General features: G+C 39.1%; 2 protein-coding genes and 1 long non-coding RNA gene across 3 annotated transcripts in view; all 3 read right to left on the bottom strand.

Annotated features, from left to right (window-relative positions):
* LOC113653412 overlaps nucleotides 1–19,146 on the bottom strand; it is a 41,768-nt gene extending 22,622 nt beyond the window's left edge. Inside the window, exon 1 of the long non-coding RNA XR_003443077.2 lies at nucleotides 18,851–19,146. This is a non-coding gene — a long non-coding RNA (uncharacterized LOC113653412). The remainder of the gene's footprint in view (nucleotides 1–18,850) is intronic.
* snx18a (sorting nexin 18a) lies at nucleotides 1,185–18,901 on the bottom strand. The gene is made up of 2 exons (XM_027163034.2): nucleotides 17,109–18,901; nucleotides 1,185–2,530 (listed from the first exon to the last, which is right to left on the bottom strand). The coding sequence occupies exons 1-2, from the start codon at nucleotides 18,574–18,576 to the stop codon at nucleotides 2,277–2,279; spliced, it is 1,722 nt and encodes a 573-aa protein (XP_027018835.1). The 5' UTR covers nucleotides 18,577–18,901; the 3' UTR covers nucleotides 1,185–2,276.
* A 1,379-nt stretch (nucleotides 19,147–20,525) lies between the features above and the next one.
* On the bottom strand, nucleotides 20,526–21,426 carry hspb3 (heat shock protein, alpha-crystallin-related, b3). Its single transcript, XM_027163036.2, has one exon. It carries the CDS (start codon nucleotides 21,353–21,355, stop codon nucleotides 20,900–20,902), a length of 456 nt encoding a protein of 151 aa, XP_027018837.1. The 5' UTR covers nucleotides 21,356–21,426; the 3' UTR covers nucleotides 20,526–20,899.
* Nucleotides 21,427–21,934: the final 508 nt, after the last annotated feature.

Here is a 21,934-nt window from a genome sequence, read left to right as displayed (position 1 = left end):
TTCAATGGACTAAATCTATAATAAACTCAGAAATTAAGCTGATTTATAAATTACATAAAAGCTCCTGGTTACACAACCTTACTTGACTATGAAGAGTTATGTAGAAACTACATAAATATTAATCCCATGCTTCGGTGTCACCAAAAAATGAGCACGGGTTTTGACCATTTTCCACCAAAAAGAACCGGGTGCTGGTTCAGAGCTAGTGCTTGTGCTGGTTCAAAGCTTGTGCTGGTTCGAGCCTCTTAAGAACCGGTTTGCGTTTCCATCGGTTAGAGAGCCGTCACAGAGTCTGACGTCACTGTATACGTGTCATGTAACATATTTCCCAGCAACGTTAGCGCAGCAGCGGCAAACGTAAACACATCATCGACAAAGGCGGATGTTGCTTTACTGTTTTTGTGAACCTACATTGGGATCCAAACATGGCGAATCCAACGTGTACGTGCAGCTCCATGTAATTTGTATAAACGGAGATTGTAATCGAGAATGACGGAAAGTACATAACATTATTTTATCATTAACACAGAAAAAAGTTAGCCTTAGCATGTAGCTACCTACTATCATGTGTGCTGATAAATGATCATATTGCGGTAAAGTAAAAGTTTATTAAACATTAGTATACTTAAGGTACATTATCAAAGGCACTAACAGTAACCCCGCCCCCAGCCCCGCCCCAGCTCCTGACGCAAGCTAAGTTTTAAAACCACATTTCCTGGTTCAGAGCCGGTGCTTTGGCTGTCAAAAAAAAGAAAGAACTGGTTCTAAATCCGGACCAGCACTCAAACTGCCTCAGTGGAAAACAGGGCATTTGAGTCCGGTTTCTCTCAAAGTTTCTTCCTCATATGGTTTTAGGGAGTTTTTTCCTCGTCAACGCTGGTCATTAGGGATCATTATAAAGTACAATTTTTATTATTAATATTCTGAAATAGAAATGAAAGCTGCTTTGAGACCATGTCTGTCGTTTCACCATAATGAAGTTTAATGATGCTGAATGTTTACATAAATGCGTAGTAATCTGCACAGTCTTTCCTGATGTCCTTCCCTGATTAAAGCCAATTCTGATGAAGACTTTCTGATAAAATAAATGTCGTCATTTAAAAAAACCAAAACAAAACAGCAGAACTATTGGAGTAATGCTGAATACCAAACCCATTTCCAAAAAGAAACGACGTCACAGAGCGTCAGAGTTATGTGCGGGGTTTATTTAGGAAAAAAAAGAACAAAATATCTGAACAAACATGGTGTTTTCTCAATCACAATGTTAAATAAAACATTAATGATTAAATACATTTCAAAACTTCTCAGTCCTCTGGAGTGGAAGTGGAAGTCTCTGTCCGCTTTATCAGATGTGTCCGTGATGAGAGATAACAGAAGTGGAATCCTGAGTGAGCTGCGTGTTTTAGTTTCTTATCTCTGGCTGTATTTAGATCCCTGCACTCTGACACAGCTCCGTGTGTCATGGGGATATTTTCATATCTCTTTAACGAATGATTGGGCGAGCGACCAAGGGCACGACTGTTTTCGCTTAATCCTGTTTTCTCAACTGTTACTGAAAATACAGCGGGGGGCGGGGGGAGAGGGGTTGGGAGAAGAGACCCCAAAGAAAAAGTCTGACATCCAAATTAGGGCCTAATTCCGTTCCCGGGTCTTCTCCTAATAGAACACGCCGGATTTCCGTCTTACTTTAGCATCCAGGGAAAAAAATACGGCTTTATAAAACATCTTAGAATAAGTACAATATATAATATATAGAACGTTAATTAAGAGAAATAAAAAAAAATATCAATAAAAACAGGGTTGAAAGGCACGGCAAAGTGAAGACAGCTCGTCAGATCGCTGTAAACATATGTGAATAAGCTCGCTTAACCTGGAAGTGCTGCAGGTCATGACAGGATTTGTATTCAGAATTTTCCTGAATAAATAACCTACAGTGTTAGTAAAGCAGAAATTGTGCTTTCTGGTGGAATGCTTGTCATTCTGAGCACTATAAGTTCCACAGAGCTGTAACGTAACTGAGCTGTCCGAAGCGTCAGCCCTCACCCCTCTGATCTGGAAACCTCTCCTGGAGAAAGTTAACGCTATCTTGTCACATACTTTCCCCACTATGTTTTATTTAGCCTCGTTGAGCTGTGACCAGACATTCATCGTGTGGTTAAGAAACGGATAGAAATAGCAGAGATGAAGGTTCTCTCGGTTCATTGTATTGCTAAAGTAGAGGCTGGTTAACGTTCACCTCGCTCCTGGGAGAAGGACGAAGGGTGTGTGAGGACGATCTAGGCGTTGTCGTACTGCCTGAGCGCGTCCTCCAACTTGCTTGTGACTTTCTGGAAGAAGCTGATCTGCTGCTGCAGGTAGTGCTGCATCTGGCCCTTGAAGTCGCGCACGCGGATCTGGTGGAAGTGCTGGATTTCGGCCAGCGTGGCAAACGAGATGATGTTGCAGCGCTCTGCGATGCCGTCGGCCTGCTGACGCTCCATCTTGCCCTCCTCCACGTGTTTCTGGCTCTCCTTCACCTTGGTCAGGGCACCTGCGGGAACACAGCAGGTTTAGACAGAAGAATACAAAAATTTATAAAGAACAATGCGGTGAACACGACGAGGTGTTTTTTCTTTCTGTTTATTTTCTGTCCACTGCAACAAGCTAGAATCTGAGATTATACATTTATACATACACTTTCAGTGAATTATAACTGCTGACTTATGTGTAAACCCTTCCAGCTGTCTCGCATCATGTACACAACTCAACAATAAATAAATAAATAAATTTAAATAAATTTACACAATCTTCAACACTTCACGTTCTGTATCATGCAGCATAATAGGACAGACAGAGGGACCGATAAACACGTGACACTTGGTCGTTTTATTACACATGTGCAGTATTTCCCAACACCGGTGAATCTTGCTGCGTCATTTAGACAGTTAATCATTATACTACACTTGTGTATACGTGTAAACTACACGTCTGGTAACAAAGACTGTTATCATTCAAAGCAATCTGTATAAAATCTTAATCAGTGCTAAGAGAAGCATTTATGCAATGTTTGGATAATGATGTTAAACCTTTTACAACTGCTTACACATCGTTACTATACGCTGTGACACATTTCTCAATAACCGAAACAGCTTGCGTTGTGAAATCAGTGAAAGACCGCAAAGGTTAGCAAAGACAAAAGAGCTTTTCTGTAGACATCCGTGTGATTCACTGAAGTTAAAATGTCTGTTCCAAAGGAAAAATGATGGACGATGGCTCTCCGGTTGTGCAATCTTTTGCAGTCACGAAGTCACATCTGTAAGCTTGGAGAGTCTATTTTTTGTCGCAAGCCACGTGTTAGTAGTTTCTAGTGAGCAACACTACTGCACACGGTACGAGATGTATTCGATCCCCATGAGATCTCATTCGATTTGAAACCTGTACCAAAGTAAATCAAGCGAGCTTTCATAACAAAATGAGAAAATTACAGAATGGCGGATCAAATTACAGATCAAAATTCTCATAACACGCACAAAAGAAACATAATCTTAACATCTTAGTTAAGGGGTAATTCCAGCTTCGATGCCACATGAATACCAGCTTCAATGTCAAATGTTTAAGGAAAATGTTTCCTTAACTGCTCTGTTCTTCTGACATTGTGAAGGTGAAGTAAATCAGATTGTTTGTGTTTTCTTTCATCCACTGCTTATCATTTGTGCGATAAAAACGGGATTTCCTCAAACTTTAGATGTTTTCACACGGTTTTGTTTAATCTCTTAAAGTCTAAGACCTTGGATACAAGTTTCACTCACGTCAGACTGTCTGTGTGGTTGACTTGTAGTATGCAAATGTTTTAGCACCCCTTACAGGACACATCGTATTTACTTTGTTTCACTTCGACGGTAAACGCCACCTCTGTAAACATCAATGAGTACAAAATGTGCAAAAGTTTACACACCCTCCCTAGTCAGTACTTAGTAACACTCCCTCTGGCAGATAACGATGCTGGTAAATGCTTGCGGCAGCCAGCTCGCTAGCTTAATATTCTTGTTTAGTGAGTTTTTAACCTTGCGTTGTCTGATCTTGAGCCATGGGACCCTATTTATTTTTAATGCCATGACCAACTGCAATAAATAAACAAATCAGTTTCAGAAACTGATTACTTTTTTTTTAGCACATAAAGACATATTTTATTTTGAAAATCTCAGCATTTCAGAGCAGAAACATGTGAAAGCAACCGAGGACAGACTAACATTAGCTGCACGACAAATTTTCTAAACCCGCGTCACCGTACTAAACAACCGGAGGCCAAACATTTTTTCCTAACGATCTCCTTTAAGAATTTTAATGCAACTCACAGGCATGAAAATGTGCAGTGCGGCAGGAAAAAAACTTGAAAACTCTTGAAAATATTTCAGCAGCTGATAAACACTTTATCATCACGTCTAATCTTAGCGTTGATAAAAGTGAGTGTGATTTGAGATAAGAAGAAAAAAAAAGTCAAGCGAATTTCGGATGGCATGTCAAAATAGAACGGTTGTGAATTTAATGTGTTACTGTGACATTAAAGTCACGAGGACATGCACAAGATTTGACTAACTATGGGCATTTGGCAAACACTGAAATATTTACATATGCCCTAGATCTTGGTTTCACAGTCGCAGTTAAAAAAATAAAAAAAAATAAAAAATAACCCAAAACAAATGCAGTTTAAAGTTTCTATGGAAATGAGCAACAAATGCAGGAAGAAACCTTTCTAAAAAAGTGAGAAAAAAAAATCGAATCCTGTTCAAATAATTAAACCCGGATACTAAACACTGGCATGTTTATTTAGCCTTATCATAAACATACAAGTGTTAAAGACTGAATTTAATATCTGGTCTCTTGTTTTCCAGAAAGTTTGTAAATTTGTGCTTGTTAAGTTCATCTTTTCAGCTCAGGCATCATGGTACAATCAAGCAGTCGGCAAACTAAATCTCACATCTCCTAAAATATTTATTAAGGAGCCGAACAGACGCGAGACGCAAGCTCAAGAGACAGTCCACATTATCGGGAACAAGTGTAGATTTATGTAGTCATCTAATGGGTTAATCGCATGGCAGCAGCACAGTGTAAAAAGTCATGGGGAAACAGATCAAGAGCTTCAGTTAACGTTCACATCGTATATAAGAATAGGGGAAATGTGAGAGATCTGTGATGGCTTTAATTGTGCCATGGTTGTTGTTGCCATATGGGCCGGTCTGAATATTTCAGAAACTGCTGATCTCCTGATTTTCCACACGACAGTCTCTAAGAGTTAAGACAGAATGGTTTAAAAACAAAACAAAACAAGACAAAAAAGAAAAAAACAGTGAATGACCGACATTTCTATGGGTGACATTTCTGTCCCTTTTGGACAAGAAAGGTAAGATAGGTTGCTCGGGCATCTGTTTCGGATGCCTCCTGGATGCCTCCTGGACGCCTCCCCGGGGAGGTATTCCGGGCATGTCCAACCGGGAGGAGGCCCCGGGGAAGACCTATGACACGCTGGAGGGACTATGTGTCTCGGCTGGCCTGGGAACGCCTCGGTATTCCCCCGGAAGAGCTGGAGGAAGTGATGGGAAGAGGGAAGTCTGGGCATCCCTGCTTAGTCTGCTGCCCCCGCGACCCGGCCACGGATAAGCGGTAGAAGATGGATGGATGGATGGATGGATGGAGGTAAGAGAGGTGTGAGGAACATGGCCAGATCATCACTTATTGTTGTGCGCCGAAAAGCATCTCAGCATGCACAAAACATCTGAGGTGGATGAGATACAGCAGAAGATCACTTCTGGTTCCAGGTTCCACTTCTGTCAGATAAGAACAAGACTCTAAAGCTGTCATGGGCACACGAACGCACCAAAAACCGAACAACTGAAGATTACTCAATCCTTTAGTGTTCGTTTGTCCGATTTCTGCAGTGAGTCAAAGTGGATATAAACATCTTTAAAATAAGACTTCTTTAATAAATTTGTTTTGGTATTATCATGTCGAACAAACTCTCTTAGAGGTTATTTGTGTCATATAGATATAGCACACAGATGTCTGGACATATATATATATAAACACTGTAGGTGTTAAGACTACACACGTGACCAAGCTTCTGGCAGTTTGTACAAGATCAAGGCCAGCATGCCAGAATACTGGTGCATGCGTGCATATAATAATAATAACAACAATAACAACAACAACAACAATAATAATAATAATAATAATAATAATAATAATAATAATAATAATAATAATAATGGCAAGTTAGATTTATAGCCAGAATATCCCTGTGCAAGATCCTTTGACATTGTCTGCAGTAAAAAAAAAAAATCACAGACTGGCTATAATCATTGCATGGAAACTGGTCACATGTCAGCCGTTGCACTAGTTCGGCGCTAGCTTAACCATCTGATATTTAACAAGCTGGAAGTGGAAGTAAAGTCAGGACTGTAAATACCAGTTATTAGCTGTGAATAAACTCATTATAACAATGAAGGTACATGTGCATGTGCTCTATATTACAAAAAATTATACATGTAACTAGACAATAGGATATGATTGCAAATTAAAAGGAAACAACACTTGACGCAACACTTTAGTTTCTCTTTAAGCTGCAGACAGACACCACATATCCCCACGTCACAATCGTCTCAAGCCTAGTTGCGTTTTTGACTAAACTTAACGGCTGCCTGATTATGAACTGTGTCGTCTGGTCAGCATCTTTGCGGCATGTTTTACTAGTACAATTTAGTTGTAACAGTGCTGTATGCGTCATGCAAGTCGACCTGCGTGTCTCCAAGCCGATGACGCAAAACACTGCATCATCTCTGAAATACATTCACTAACTTTGCTTAACAAACTTACACATGCAAAAAGGAGTATATTTTGTGTGATTATATGAGGTATAAGCTTCCTCAGACTAAGGATATAAGATCTTATAACAAAGCCAATACAGACTTACTATAGTAATTAGTAATCCTACATCACAGATCACATTCAACCTGTACCTTTCAAACCATAGTATAACAACACTTTGGTCAACAGTCGCTGGACGCTTTTAGGGCCTTTTTACACCTGGTCACTTCATGTGTTTTCTCTGATCCGATAGCTATCTGATTTGTTAAAACTGTTCCACTTACATTAGGCCACATAAATGCGTCTTGGCTAATCGGATATCAATCTGATCTTTTTACTCCCACTCAATATGCAAATATATTTGACCTCATTTCTGGGGTAATTGAAACGGAACACACTTTGGTGTATGTGGTTGCTACAAAAAACAACATTTACTGTTTGCTGCATTTTCGCTGGAGGCAGCAGTGCATTTTAAGACCCAACGAGACACCTGGGTGAAAGATCGGAGCCAGCGCTGGTGGGAAAACATGTTTGTTTCTGGCGCGATGCACGGCTCACGAGTCACCTGCGAGTGCCGTACTTCCATTTGGGAGGAGTATAGCTCTGATGTATGTGGCTTTAACAACCACATTCATTTACACCTGTCCAGTTTCAACTGAAATGCATCCCAGACCACCTCCTGAAGTGGTTTGAAAGATCGGATTTATATCCGCCATGAAACCGTTTCGGAGGGCATTTACACCTGGTCTTTTTACGATCGGATAGCTATCTGATCACAGAAAACGCATGAAGTGATCAGGTGTAAAAACCCCCTTAGATAGTCACTGGTCCGGCTTATTTATTTGTCACTTTCACAGCTCAAATACAACAGAAGTGAATCCTTTCAATCCCTAAAGCTGATCACGACTTCATCAAGGCAGCCATTAAGCCAGTGAGATCAGCCGCTTTCATCGACACTCTTTTTTTAAACCCGATATGTGGAAAAAGCTTATGTAATCCGCGCATCACCCGTTCAGTTCATATCCATTTTGCTTCCAAAAACCAAACAAACAAAAAAACCTAAAGGTCACATCCTGAATTCTCCTCCTGAAAAGTACGAGTTAAAAAAGGTCACTAGCAGTCTCCTGTATGTGGGGAATGTGAACAGGGACAATGCAGGAAAAAGTAGATGAACAAATAAAAAAAAAATTAAACTACACATATCATCAAAAGCCTCGCTGACGAAAGCAAATATATGAAAATGTCTGTTGTTGGCATTGTTAGCTGGAAAGTCTGACCAGCACAATTAATTAACGTCAACACACTTCAAGTGTTTATTTTTATAGTAAATAAATCTATAGTAATACAAAAACATAAAACTAGTGGAAAGGAGTCCAAATCCCTTGGCTGCATGATATTATATATTATTATTATATATATAATAAGGTTTTCATGGTGTGGGCATGTACAGAAGTTTTACGACCCACTGTGGAAGGACAATGACCTAAAGCACACTAAAGCAACCAAAGAAGTAGAGATCTGTCCTACATTGTCTAATTCAATCACCAGACCTCAATGTTGTAAAGACGTAAAAAATAACAATGACCGCGTCAAAGTTCAAACCTGTACGCACCTATACACAAATTTTATTATGCATTCTATCAGTTTGCACTGCAGCAAAAACAATGCCGAATGTTTAGTCTAATCTGTCCATGATGTCATTTTTTCCTAGCTTGGTGAGTCAGTTAACAGAAGGCAGAACGTAGACTTCCTCAGTTCTGACACACGGCTTAATAAAACGCGTCTGGAGTGTGGTTACAGGAAAGTCCCCAGGGAATTAGGACACGGCCATTTAAATGGCCTTATATCAGGCTCACTGCACAGTCATCCTCAGCAATTTTGGGGCTTTTTACACCTAGTCACTTCATGCGTTTTCTGTGATCAGATAGCTATCTGATGGTAAAAAGACCAGGTGTAAATGCATTCCGAAACGTTTTCGAGACGGATATAAATCCGATCGTTCAAACCCCTTCAGGAGGTGGTCTGGGACGCATTTCAGATGAAACTGGACAGGTGTAAATGAATGTGGTTGTTAAAGCCACATACGTCAGCGCTATACTCCTCCCAAACGGAAGTATGTCAATCGCAAGTGATATTTCACCCAGGTTTCTCGTTAGGTCTTAAAACGCACTGCTGCCGCCAGCAAAAATGCAGCAAACAGTAAATGCAGTTTTTTGTAGCATAACCGTCGTAACAAGTTTTTCCGTCTTCTTTTTAATTGCATTCTGAAAACCGCATACACCAAAGCGTGTTCCATTGCAATTACCCCGGAAATAAGGTAAAATATATTTGAATTTTGGGCGGGAGTAGAAAGGTCGGATTGATAACCGATTCGCCAAGACGCTTTTATGTGGCTTAATGTAAATGGAACAGTTTTAACAAATCAGATAGCTATCGGATCAGAGAAAACACATGAAGTGACCAGGTGTAAAAAGGCCCTAAGTCTTTACATGAGCAACACAGACACACACACAAAATACAATCGATATGAAAATATGCCATTGTATGTTCTCTTTCATTCGATTCTAACAAGATATTTTTTAATATCTTAATATCTTAAAGAAACTGATAAGAGCAACACTGTGTCACATTGCAGGCACGTTTCACTTAAAGTTCGCCTACAATTAACTTTATCTGAATTCTACACAGCTCTGGTGAAAACACAATCATGCAGCACTAAACAAACAGTTCTGGACATTTTAACGGCGGACTTTAATTCCTACACTGAACACCGTACTTGAAGATGCATCAAAACATCTAATTACATGGTCATTAATTATTATATACAGAGCGATCATGTACATGCATGCCACTGGAGCCATTTAAATACAGTAGATAATGAGATTTATATTATTGCTATATTACTATCACCATTATAAAGAGAACTAAAACAATAGAGGGTCAACAAAAGGATGGTGTAAAAATCAGATCAGAACAGAACAGAGCCTGTAGTTTTTATCCATTTAAAGTTATGTTAATGCAGGAGCACAGTTTATAGGTCTCCTATCGTAAAATGATAAACAAACCTTTCCTCAAAATAACTTTCAAGTTCTGTGCAAGCTGCTAATATTTAAACAATAACATTATTAGAACAAACTCACTATTATTAAACATATTCTATGAAAACTAGCATTCGTTTTAAATGAATATATATATATATATTCATTTAAAACACTATATAGAGTTATTTCCACACAGTCTATACAGTGTTCTATAGACTGTTATTTATAAGAAATAACTCTACATATAAATAACAGTCTATAGAACACTGTATAGACTGTGTGGAAATAACTCTATATAGTGTTCTATAGACTGTAGAAATAACTCTATACAGTGTTCTATAGACTTTGGAAATAACTCTATACAGACTTTCCACATAATCTATAGAACACTTTTAAAGGGTCTGTTCAATTCTGTGAAAAACACATTATTTTTATTTTGCAGCGTCACACAGTGCCGTGCAGAAAGAATTCAGCGACACAGATGTTCGACTTCCTGCCTCACTGAAGGAAAACATGCGGGACATTCCTAAATCACCCAACCCCCAACAATGCTGCACTTCCAGACCTCCGGGAAACGGCAGTCTTTTCATTGCAGACACACGGGGTAAATAACAAAAGATCAGGATTTTGTTTTTGTATTAATTCAGAAACATCTTTTCCTACATTCATTCAGCTTTAACTGATCCTTATGCTGCACTTGTAGGTCTTCTTATTAAAAACATTCAGAGGTTGTAAAGTGACAGAAGTGTGTGTCTCTCTCTGACCTTTACTTTCTACCACTGTCTCTGTAACATCCTCTACGTAACCTTCTTTTAAGAGAACATCCTTTACCTTGGGTGAGCAAAGTCAAGCACATACTGCCGAAGATCAGATAATTAAATGGTTAAATTTTACCCCAAATTAACCACTTCAATACACCTGACCCAAGTCAGGAAGCCTCATGCTGATATAGACAGCTAAAGACTCTAAAAAAACAAAACAAAAAAAAAACAAAAAAAAAACCAAACAAACAAAAAACCTCCCTTTTATTAACAAATAAGAGACTAAAGATAAAGTAAGTATTTATATATATATATATATATATATATATATATATATATATATATATATATATATATATATATATATATATATATATATATATAAATAATGTAACATTAAAAGTCAAAAATTAAAAAATGTAAATATAAATATATTATATATATATAAAAATTATATATTTAAAAATGAGTATATATGCACACACACACACACACACACACACACACACACACACACACACACACACACACACACACACACACATATATAGCCCCCACGACCCGGCCCCGGATAAGCGGTAGAAGGTCGATGGACGGATATATGCTGTATATATAAATATTTAAATATAGTATAGGTATAAAAACATTCTAAATGATAACGCATGCATCATATACATACACAGCTATACTAAGGTGAAGGAAGTGCTTTTGGTTTAAAAAACAAACAGAACTAGAAATAAACTGCCTCACAGTAATGCATACGTACCATTCTATAATACTGCTCCTGAGAGAGGCTTCTCTCACCATGCTCATGACTCAATCACAAAACACACTTGCCCGAGCCTGTGGTTATTATAAACGACTCATGCTGTCAGTTTACTCCAAGTTTCATACAAATTGCACTAGCATATTCCTTTTCCCTATGTGCTAACGTTTGTCTAATGTGCTTACATCATTTTTGCTTCTTGCACTGTGCTCTTTCTGCAGTCTTCATGCAAATCAAAACATTTAAATGCACCAGCTGCAGTACTGCACTCATACAGGACAGCAGATATAAACCCACAGAGAGGATGCAAGCTTGTTCGCCTCTGCATGTCATCTCTGAGGCCTTCAGTCAACGCCTATTCAACTGTGGTTGTCTACTAACTCGACAAAGTGTGGTACAAGAGCAAATGTGTCTGTTCTCTGTGGTTGAGCTTCACCATTTGATGAATTCTCAAAAAGAAAAGGGTGAAAAACAAAAGCTTTTCAGTTTCCCCCTAGTATTCATATCTTACAGACTTAACAACATACTTCAAAATTTTTCCTACAGTCTCTAAATCCTAATACACGGAATGTCTGGTTCTTTGACCCTTTTTGTTGTAAGTTTACATTAACCTCGACACTGTAGCATATATTCATGTACACTGAGATATACGGTGCATACTGTGAGATTTATTTGGTTTAATACAGACAAAAAATACACAGTTTATGATGGAGACTTTTCAGCCATAATTACCAAATCATGAAGTTACTGAGTTTATATATACGGTGATATAGACTCCTCTGATTAATCTGAAGCGATGCATGTCCGATCATTTACATAAAACCACTTGTGCACCACTACAGGATCCAACTGAGGAGCCACCGTATGAAACAGTTTAATAAAAGACCTTTAACAGACTGGTGGATCAGAACAGGGAGAGGAAACACATGTTCCCCACTCAGCACATTTGTCCCCCTATTGTAAGGGCAGCTGGAAAAAATCTGTTGATGTAGACGGTTTTCTGAAAATGCAGAATGATGCGTGGTCACATGCTGAACCACTTCCTTATACAGACATGAGAATCAGGCAGAACGGATTTTTCACTGGTCATAAATGTGAGACGACGTGTAACTAAAGGCTTGTAATGTCTAATGGTTGTTTTATAGTCTCACGGATCAATATGTTGCGTCCATACACATGAGCGGTTTGTGTTTCGTTTCCCATGAGCGGACTAATACCCCACCCAACCAACCACACCCCAGTGGGTAACAGAACAATGATCTAATAAATATATCTATATCTAATAAATATATCTGCATACTATATCTAATACTAAAGCTTAATGATCACTGATGAAATAATTAATCCTAAATGGTTCCCAATCGATGCATTGTGATGCAAAGATGTGATGATGTTTGAACTCCTGCGGTCCCAGGCTGCACAACCCAAAGAGTTATATACAGATAAATAATATACAGAAAGCATCCTGGTCACATGATTGGTCAGCCTGTGCAATAATCAGCAATCATTTGTACTCGGGAAGTGACTCAGAGCAGATTTGCATTCTATGAGCGACATACGAGTCGTTTGGTTACATGACCTTGTTTTAATAGATAAAAAAGAGCTCGTTAGTCGCTTTCACATGCCACCAGCTCAGCACCACCACGATCTACAGAGTCAAAGATAACAGAAAGTGAAAGCCGGGCATTTTAGCTGACTTTGGAGTTTAAATGACACTCAGGCATTGCAATCAGTCATTTCCCCCAGATCACAACCTTTATTGTCTTCATAGTCTGTATTATCTTGTATAGTATAGTGTTATTTATGTCTGTACTTTTGAGAGTCACAAACAGCTAGAACCAAATTCCTTGTGTGTGTCAACAAACTTGGCCAATAAACCTGATTCTGATTCATTTGTTCAATCAAACCTTTGGAAGTATTTATAAATATTCCTTTTTTTAAAGAAGCAAAATCAAGAAGCCAGTGTTATAAATCAAACCGAATCCAATCTGACTTGTGATCAGGGTGTGTGTTTACATGCCTAATTATTTGTAATGGTGAGGCAGCAGTTGGGATTAGTTATTTTCCAAAAGCAGTGGAAATGATCATGCAGCATCCTTTAGCTCATTTAAAGACAGTAAAAAATGACTTAATACACAATACCTGATCACCACAATGTTCCTACCATCGTCTCCAAAAGAAGGCTTCAATTAAATATAAGCAGTCTTCGGTACAAGACAGGGGCGTTTTACCAGCTCTCATGCCTCATTACTGTTGATAGATACTGTGTGGTTTCCTTTGCGTGTGTGGTTCAAAAGCCAGTGGTTGTAAATGTGAAATTGTCATTTAATTGTCTAATTGTTCTTCATGAACATTCGTAAATGCAATAGGATACAAAAAAACAGATTTAGCAATTTATATAGAGTGTATTTGTGTAAAGGTTTAAACACACACACACACACACACACACACACACACACACACACTACTGTTCAATTAGGACAGACTTGACATCACAGAAAATAAAAGATAACTAAAAAAATTCAAGAATGAACAAAGTGATGTGAACAAAAGATCTTATCACAATATTGTAAGCCAACATTTCAATGATACACGATAAGCCTGTTGATATACAAGTTCCTAACAAACCAGTAGTGCTGCATTTTATTACGCTTAATGATAATTTACTTCAGCACAATTTACTACAATAGAATGTAGCTCTGAAAGCACATTCTCTACAAACAGAGCATCCTTTTCTTTATGTGGGATGCTGCGAAGGTGATATATCAACTAACATTAGCGCTAACAGTGTCCAGCTAAAAAGGAATGTTTGTTATTCAAATAAACCAAAAAGAAAGATGAGGTTTACTGCGTTCACTTGAAGCGCATTACGTTTAAATGCAGCTACATATCAAAGATTTGGATTGCCAAAGTGAATAAAAACATTTTTTTCTGGTTGTCAACAGAGCAAGAACAAAAAAAAAAAAGCTAATAATCTGAAGATGTAATCTGTTTATCCCATGCACCTATCGCTACTGGTTAGTCTACGCTGAATACGCCGAGCTGTTCATCAGACATTATTTTATGATTGTACAGACATTTCTTCCATTCTGGCTTGAGGTTTTGCTCATTTTGTGAAACACACCATGGTGTCGGAATAAAAGGTCTGTGGGTTTATAGTGTCATTTCCTAGCTACAGAAACTGCTGAACAAGTGACACGCTTAATAAAACCAAAAAGTCTTAAAAAAATCTTTATTATTTCAAAAATATTTAAGAATTAATTTTTACCTCACGAAAACATGAACCCGATGAGCGGCTGTTAATAAGGAACGCGTTTTCAATCGGCATAGTGTGAGAACATCTTAAAGCATGAGAAACGATTCAGCAATCAAATAACAGGAACATTTATAGCAAGCTCATGTTCTGTGAACACAGACTAAACCATAAGTAATCATATTCTTTCTAGTAATATGAGATTTATAGATAACTCTCTCACTGTTAGAGGTCTCAAAAGGTTAAAGAAGCGCGATCGATCTATGTGTCTGGAGAAAGCTCATTGAGTTACAGCAGAGTCAGCATGGTGTATCAACCGGTGCCACCAGACAGCCTCTCAGCAGTTATGTCTCTGTAGTCATGCAGTTATCACTCGATCAAAACAGCTGCTTGTCTTTACAATGCCTTGTCCAGGAGCCATTCCTTTCCGATAAAAGCAAAAGTGCCGTGAACTTTTTTTTGTTAGTCAAATCCAAACCAGAAGCCAAATCGCCACCTTAATTTCCTTAAAAAAACACAACATTAAGGTTTGGAGACGGTACATTTTGGCCTGAAAATATGTCTATTAGGGACGTACAGTAACCGAATATATTATTTGGGTTGAACAGATAAAATGTTCTTAACACAAACAAATACAGATACAAATATTCCTCCTTTTATAAAAATCTTGCTGGAAATTTGATTGATGTGAGACTGGAATGGCAGCGAAGAAAAAGTGAGCGATCATCAACGATCCATTAACACGAACAAGTGCGTGCTGCGTGTCTGCATTTACAGTGTTTACTGTGTTACTGTGCATTTGTCTTTAGTAGTCACCTGATAAAGATCTGTGCCTGTTTAAATTACACTACAAGCTTGTTTACAATTAGGTACAACCCCAAAATAATCCGTTTCAGTCTCTTTTCCGGTGTTAAAGAGAATGCGGTACGGCTCGTATACAGGTTCAATTCGAGTTTAGCCCGTGTTTGCTTTGGGTTGAATTCAGATGCAGACACAAATATTCAAAGCGCTAAACAGATACAGACGGAGGCATTGTGTTCACCCGTATTGTTTAGTAACAGTGTATCTGGGGATTTGGTCTGTGCAGCTGATTTCAATCAGATGCTGTAGCTTCAGAAAAAGACAAACACATCCTCCACATCCTGTGGCTTAATGACAACATCGAATGCTTAATGTAGAGTCGATTACATTTATTTTGGAATAATAAGCAGGTAGGTCAAGTCTGTTAAACTTATTATGATCATATATTACTTGCCTATTATAATTAAATACCTCACTCACCTTTTCAATCTTATATATATATATATATATATGCTTGCACAAGAAACACATACCAATTAAAAACAGAATCCTAATAATAAATAATGTGACCGTTTACTTCTTTCTGAGTTACAGGTATAAGCTGAGTTACCTACAAACCTCTACAGACACGGTTTATTCTATTCCTTACCAGAATAAACTCAAGATCAAGAGCTAAAGCATTCTGGAGATCGAGATGGTTACACCTTCAATATTTACATTTACGGCATTTAGCAGACACCCTTATCCAGAATGACTTACAACTGAGGGTTAAGGGCCTTGCTCAGGGGCCCAGCAGTGGCAGCTTGGTGGACTTGGGGTTCAAACCCGTGACCTTCCGAATCAGTAGAGCTACCACATTCCACACTATAAATTAGTGCTCACAATTCACACCTTAAGGGAGACTGAGACTACTCTTGATTAATCACTTGAGAGAACTAATAAGCATAGACCAATACTACATGATCAACAATGCTATACAACATAACAATAAAAATTAATTATAACTCAAGAACCAACAGAAATAAGCAGATAGTATATAAAACTCAGAATCCCACCTTACCAGAAGACAATATATTCAATATAAAGAGCACACTTTATAACAGAAAAACAGATATAAGCACTTCATATCATATGTTCATGCCACACCATTAAACTGTTGTCTACTTGTCTTTTTCTCTTATTAGATTATCCCTAGATAATATTAGACTAGTTGCTGTAACGTGGGACTGAAAATAGCCCTGGGATCTGTATTTGTTTTTTAAATTTTTTTATTTTGCTCCAGTGTTCATCATGTAACTTACTTCTGATTCTGAAACTGATCTAAAATTCATTACCCAGAATCAGAAGCCTGCTGCGACAGTAGTACTATCGTCTACAATATGTAAACAGTGGATTATGTTCCACCAAGAAACACACACACTGACATTAGGTCCTCTCTGTCTTGTGTATTTGCCAATGGAAAAACACACACGTCATGTCAGCAGAGACGCAGTCCATGTGACTCAGCAGTCAAACGAAACCAAGAGCAAGCTACACTTGTGGGTTTCAAGCAAACAAATGGGGTCATGCAAAGGCCCACTGTGGTTTAGACAAGCCCAACTATTTCAGTCCCACTGGATATGAAACTATGAGCATGTGCTACATACCTTTCTGAACATGGATGATGTCAGGGTAGTTAGCGAGATGTCCTTGGTACAGTGCCAGCAGATCCATCACCGGGTCCACATCTTGTTTCGGTTGCTCGGCAAAGTAGTCTCCAATGGCTTCGTATGCATCGCCAGTGTACGCAATCGCGTGGTTCAGACCGGCCGAGTACGTCTGCTGGTCAAGCTCAAAAGCTTGACTGAGATACTTAAACGCCATTCCGACTTTCTGATATTCCTTCTTAAATCCAGTGATCTGTTTCCTTGCAAACTCATTTAGTGTGGCATTCACCTGGATGACACCGTCATCCATTTTTTTGGTGAAGCCCTTAAATCCGTCGATCTTGCTCTCGACCTCTTGGAAGTCCAGCGAAGAAGGCGGTGGGCTGATCGTCAGGAAGAAATTCGCTCCCACCATCTCGTCCTTCTCCGCCTTCCTCTTGCCTTGCTTCCAGCTCTTTTCGTCGGTGCTGCTGCAGGTAAGGAAGTGTTGGAAAACATCGCACCTGGCCAGCACCGGGTGGCTCGTCATGTGGTTCATCCACCATATCAGACCTTTCCTCCTCTTTGAGATGAAATCCTCCTCGAAGCGGCCTGTAGCCTGTTTCTCTGGGATGTGTGGAACTGAAATGACTGGGAACTTCTCAACCAACCGATCGTACAGCCAGTCGAAATGCTTATATCTTCGGTTCACCGGGTTCTGCGTGTGCGTCGGGGTTAGTTTATACGAGATGTAGCTTTTCATACCCTTAAATTTCGTCTGCTTGGTCGGATCATCGATGGTACATGCAAAAGGGTACGGATTTTCCTGCCACTCTGGCCCATACTGACCCATCACCACACAGATCTTATCGCCGTCCTTGATAAAGCCGGATGCTTCACCGAGCACGAAAGCCTCGCCACCTGACTTCACAAATGTCGAGAACCTGTTAAGGTTCCTGCCAACCGTAGCCGAACTCTTTGCTTGCTGAGCGTTGCCGCCTCGGGCCATGGAGGACGTGGTCACCCTGTAGGTGTTCGGTCCATTGTTTTCAAAATCGTGTAAACCTCCACGCGTGACACCGGGTTCATCAGCCACTGTGGAGCTGTCATCCCAGTCATCATCCCAGTCATCATCACTCCCTTGACTTGCTGGGTAACTCTGGGGCTGCTGGAGTGGAGGCGGTGCCTGGAAACCACTTGGAAAAGTTGATGTATAGTTTCCTACAGCACTGATATTATTGACCCCTTGGGATCCCTGATGCGCATCGACAGAAGTGCTGTTGTTAACTGAAGAGGACACGTCGTTCTTTAGGATCTCTACATACGACGCAGGGAAGAGTCCCCTGTGTCCGGTACTGTTCAGTCCCTCCAGCCAGCCCTCTATGTCCTGCTCACTGTACAGAGTCACTATCTCATTCTCTCTAACCGAGATCTCTCCGGGGTTTTCAGAAGTAAAGTCGTACAGCGCTCTCGCTCGTAAACCCGCCATTATAAAACAAATCAGCTTAATAATACCTGGACAGTGTAAATCCTTTGCGCTGGTTAGCTAACGAGCTAACTGAGGTAAATAAACGCGCTCGTGCAACAAACATAAACCAGCTCGCGCGCGAGACTCAACTTTTTCTGCCTTGCCTCGTTTACGTGTCAGAGACACACACCGTTTTTACCGTCTATCCCTGGAAAACCTGCCACCTCCGTATCCTAAGTCCATTAACGAGATTTTTTCATTATAATTAATATGGAAACTGTTATTAAAATCCCACCGTAGAGTGATCACGTCTCCATCGCTTGACTTTCTAGCTCACAGTGAGGTAGCCGCGCGCGCGCGCACGTCCCACCCGCTCACACACAAGCGGTCTTGCCTCTACAACAGCGCCTGACGTCATACGCACAAGTCCTAGAGGGCGGAGCTGAGCAACCAATCAGGCAGCTTCGTTCATTTCTGAGTGGGCGGGGACAACGCTGAACTCAACGGGGTTCATTATTAATGGTATAAAAGCAATAAAACTTTTTAAGACGCATTATTATAATAAAGGTATCTAGTTGGATTGGATTTAGCTTCACATCACACCATATCATTGTTTATTATTGTCTCCTAAAACCATGTGCATACATAAATACCTACAATAGACAGTCTATTTCTCAGACTATATACATACGGTACTATACTGTATATCTATATCTATAAGTACTGCATTATCAGAACTGTCGATCATCACAGCATCTGTATATATTACACACACTTCTGCTGCTATTCATTCATTCATTCATTTTCTACCGCTTTATTCGAACTTCTCGGGTCACGGGGAGCCTGTGCCTATCTCAGGCATCATCGGGCATCAAGGCAGGATACACCCTGGATGGAGTGCCAACCCATCACAGGGCACACACACTCTCATTCACTCACGCATTCACACACTACGGACAATTTTCCAGAGATGCCAATTAACCTACCATGCATGTCTTTGGACTGGGGGAGGAAACCGGAGTACCCGGAGGAAACCCCCGAGGCACGGGGAGAACATGCAAACTCCGCACACACAAGGCGGAGGCGGGTTCTGCTGCTATATATTGTACAAAAAGTATAATATTGCACAATATTGTTTCTTTGCACTCCCACACTTTATGTACATATCTGATCAGTCATATATTCTATATTCATATTTAATACTCGTTCGGTCTATATTGTATCTCATCATCTGCATTGTCTTGTATAATTTGTATAGTATAGTGTTATTTATGTTGGTACTTTTGACAGTCACAAATTCCTTGTGTGTGTCAACACACTTGGCCAATAAACCTGACTCTAATTCTGATTTTGATAGTACAGTGGAGTACAATATAGTATGTATAGTACAGTATATACTATAAAGTATAAAGTATAGTACAGTATATATATAGTATATAGTCTGAGAAATAGACTGTACTACACTATATATATATATATATATATATATATATATATATATATATATATATATATATATATATATATATATATAGAGAGATAGAGAGAGAGAGAGAGAGAGAGTTAAAGTTTGTAAGTTTGTAATAGGAATTCACTGAGTGTCATAACAACTTTATAATGAGTGTTTTGGGGTTGCTTAAGTACTAAAGAGTTAAAACAAATTTGTTTGAATTAATTTGCTTACATGTAAAATTTGGTTATTGTTTTAATTTTACAACTGAGCGTAAATCAACATAACATGGGTATTATCAATTTCATGAGTCAGTCAGTCTCCAGATCTGACCGGATCAAAGCAGCACATGAAGTACATGGCCAAGCAAGACAATGTCAGGAAGAATGAAGAACTGCTTACAGGACACAAGAGGCTGGAGGTTATAAAGGCAAATGTTTGGCATACCATAAGCTGAAGAATGTATTTTTTCACTCAATAAGGGAAGGACGACGTTTAGATATTTTAACATGAGCTATTTAATTGTATGCAGAAATATTAAGTAACAACACGAGTTTAACAACAAATCACAGAGGTTAATATTTTTTTATTATTTACACTTCCTTTCTTTCAACCGTAAACACTACAGTGTTTCATATTTGATTTGCACATACTGGAAAGAAGGAGTTAAATTTTTTTTACAATATAAGTTGTTAAAATTGTCAAATATATGCAAAATAATACACTGTTGTACAACCTGACACAATTTACAGTGATTTCAGCACACACATTACACAATCAATCAACATTTCACTCATCTCCTTTTACCACTCAGAGAATAACTGCAATAATATATTGACATATTTTTCCTCCTCCATGCATGTGGTCAAGACTGTGGTCAAGTTTTACCAAGAATTAATCAGATGCTGCCCACCATCTTTCTTTGGTTTCCACCACCAGTATACCATCATGACACAGCATGGCTGTCAGGTCTCCTGCCTGCATTTTAAGATCAGGTAGCTGATACTGTCTGGTGAAGCTTCGTGACACGAAGCCGTGCTCATCCATCCGTGCACCGTGTTGCCCTCTGACCATCAGCCACCCCTCAAACACTTGGATGAGAATGTCTTCGGGTTTGAACTGAATCACATCCAAAAGGATTCGGAACATTGGCTCTCCTAAATCCTCGTCACTGCCCACAAATCCAGTATTTCTACTGGTGTCCAGTTTAAGTTCCTGGAATCCAGGTCCTGGCAAGGCAAACAAGTTATGGATTTCTGTACACTTTTCTAGACCCTTTTTTCCAAAATGCAACAAGTGCCGTGCTGGGCATGAGATTCCATGAGAAACGGTGACTCCTTCTTCTGCCATGGCCGTCAGAGATAAATCTGACCAAGTCACGTTAGGTTGAACTAAATCTATAATAAGACCAGCTTATGTTTCCGAACCAGGGGCAAGTGGGTTGGTGCTAACATGATCCTTTTTTTAGAGTTAGCAAGAATGTTGTCACGTGTTGAGTAAATAGAATTGTACAATATCTATAAAATACACCCCTGTATATCTGTGTAAATATCAGGGATACAGCAATATATGGACTGTCTGCGGGTCCTGAACACACAAGTGGGGCATACTTGATTTTAACTGTTAAATAAAGAAAGAATTCTATTTTTATATACGGTGCAACATTTTTGCACGTCTTTGCTGCCACCTTGTGGTGCACCTTAATACTACAAGCGGGAAAATGTAGTTATTCTCTATACTTTAGATTTTAGCTGTTTAGCTGTTTTTCAAAATAATCTATCGTTTATTTAAATATTCCTAGATTTTTTTATTCTTATGGATCATGGAACATTTCAGCATTTAGCAGATGCCCTTATCCAGAGCGACTTAAAATTTCATCTCATTTGTTTTATACAGTTTATTATTGAGGGTTAAGGGCCTTGCACATGT

The sequence above is a fragment of the Tachysurus fulvidraco genome, chromosome 9, assembly GCF_022655615.1.
Source record: "Tachysurus fulvidraco isolate hzauxx_2018 chromosome 9, HZAU_PFXX_2.0, whole genome shotgun sequence".
Classification (NCBI taxonomy): Eukaryota; Metazoa; Chordata; class Actinopteri; order Siluriformes; family Bagridae; genus Tachysurus; species Tachysurus fulvidraco.
Note: the sequence above shows the minus strand (reverse complement) of the source record. Positions and strands in the feature narration are given on the sequence as shown.

Bases quoted from the DNA above. Each gene is read 5' to 3' on its own strand.
- snx18a (XM_027163034.2), bottom strand. From the start codon at position 18,576: ATGGCGGGTTTACGAGCGAGAGCGCTGTACGACTTTACTTCTGAAAAC. The intron at 2,531-17,108 runs GTATGTAGCACA...GTGTTCCCGCAG, and splicing joins CATCATCCATGTTCAGAAAG to GTGCCCTGACCAAGGTGAAG.
- hspb3 (XM_027163036.2), bottom strand. From the start codon at position 21,355: ATGGCAGAAGAAGGAGTCACCGTTTCTCATGGAATCTCATGCCCAGCA.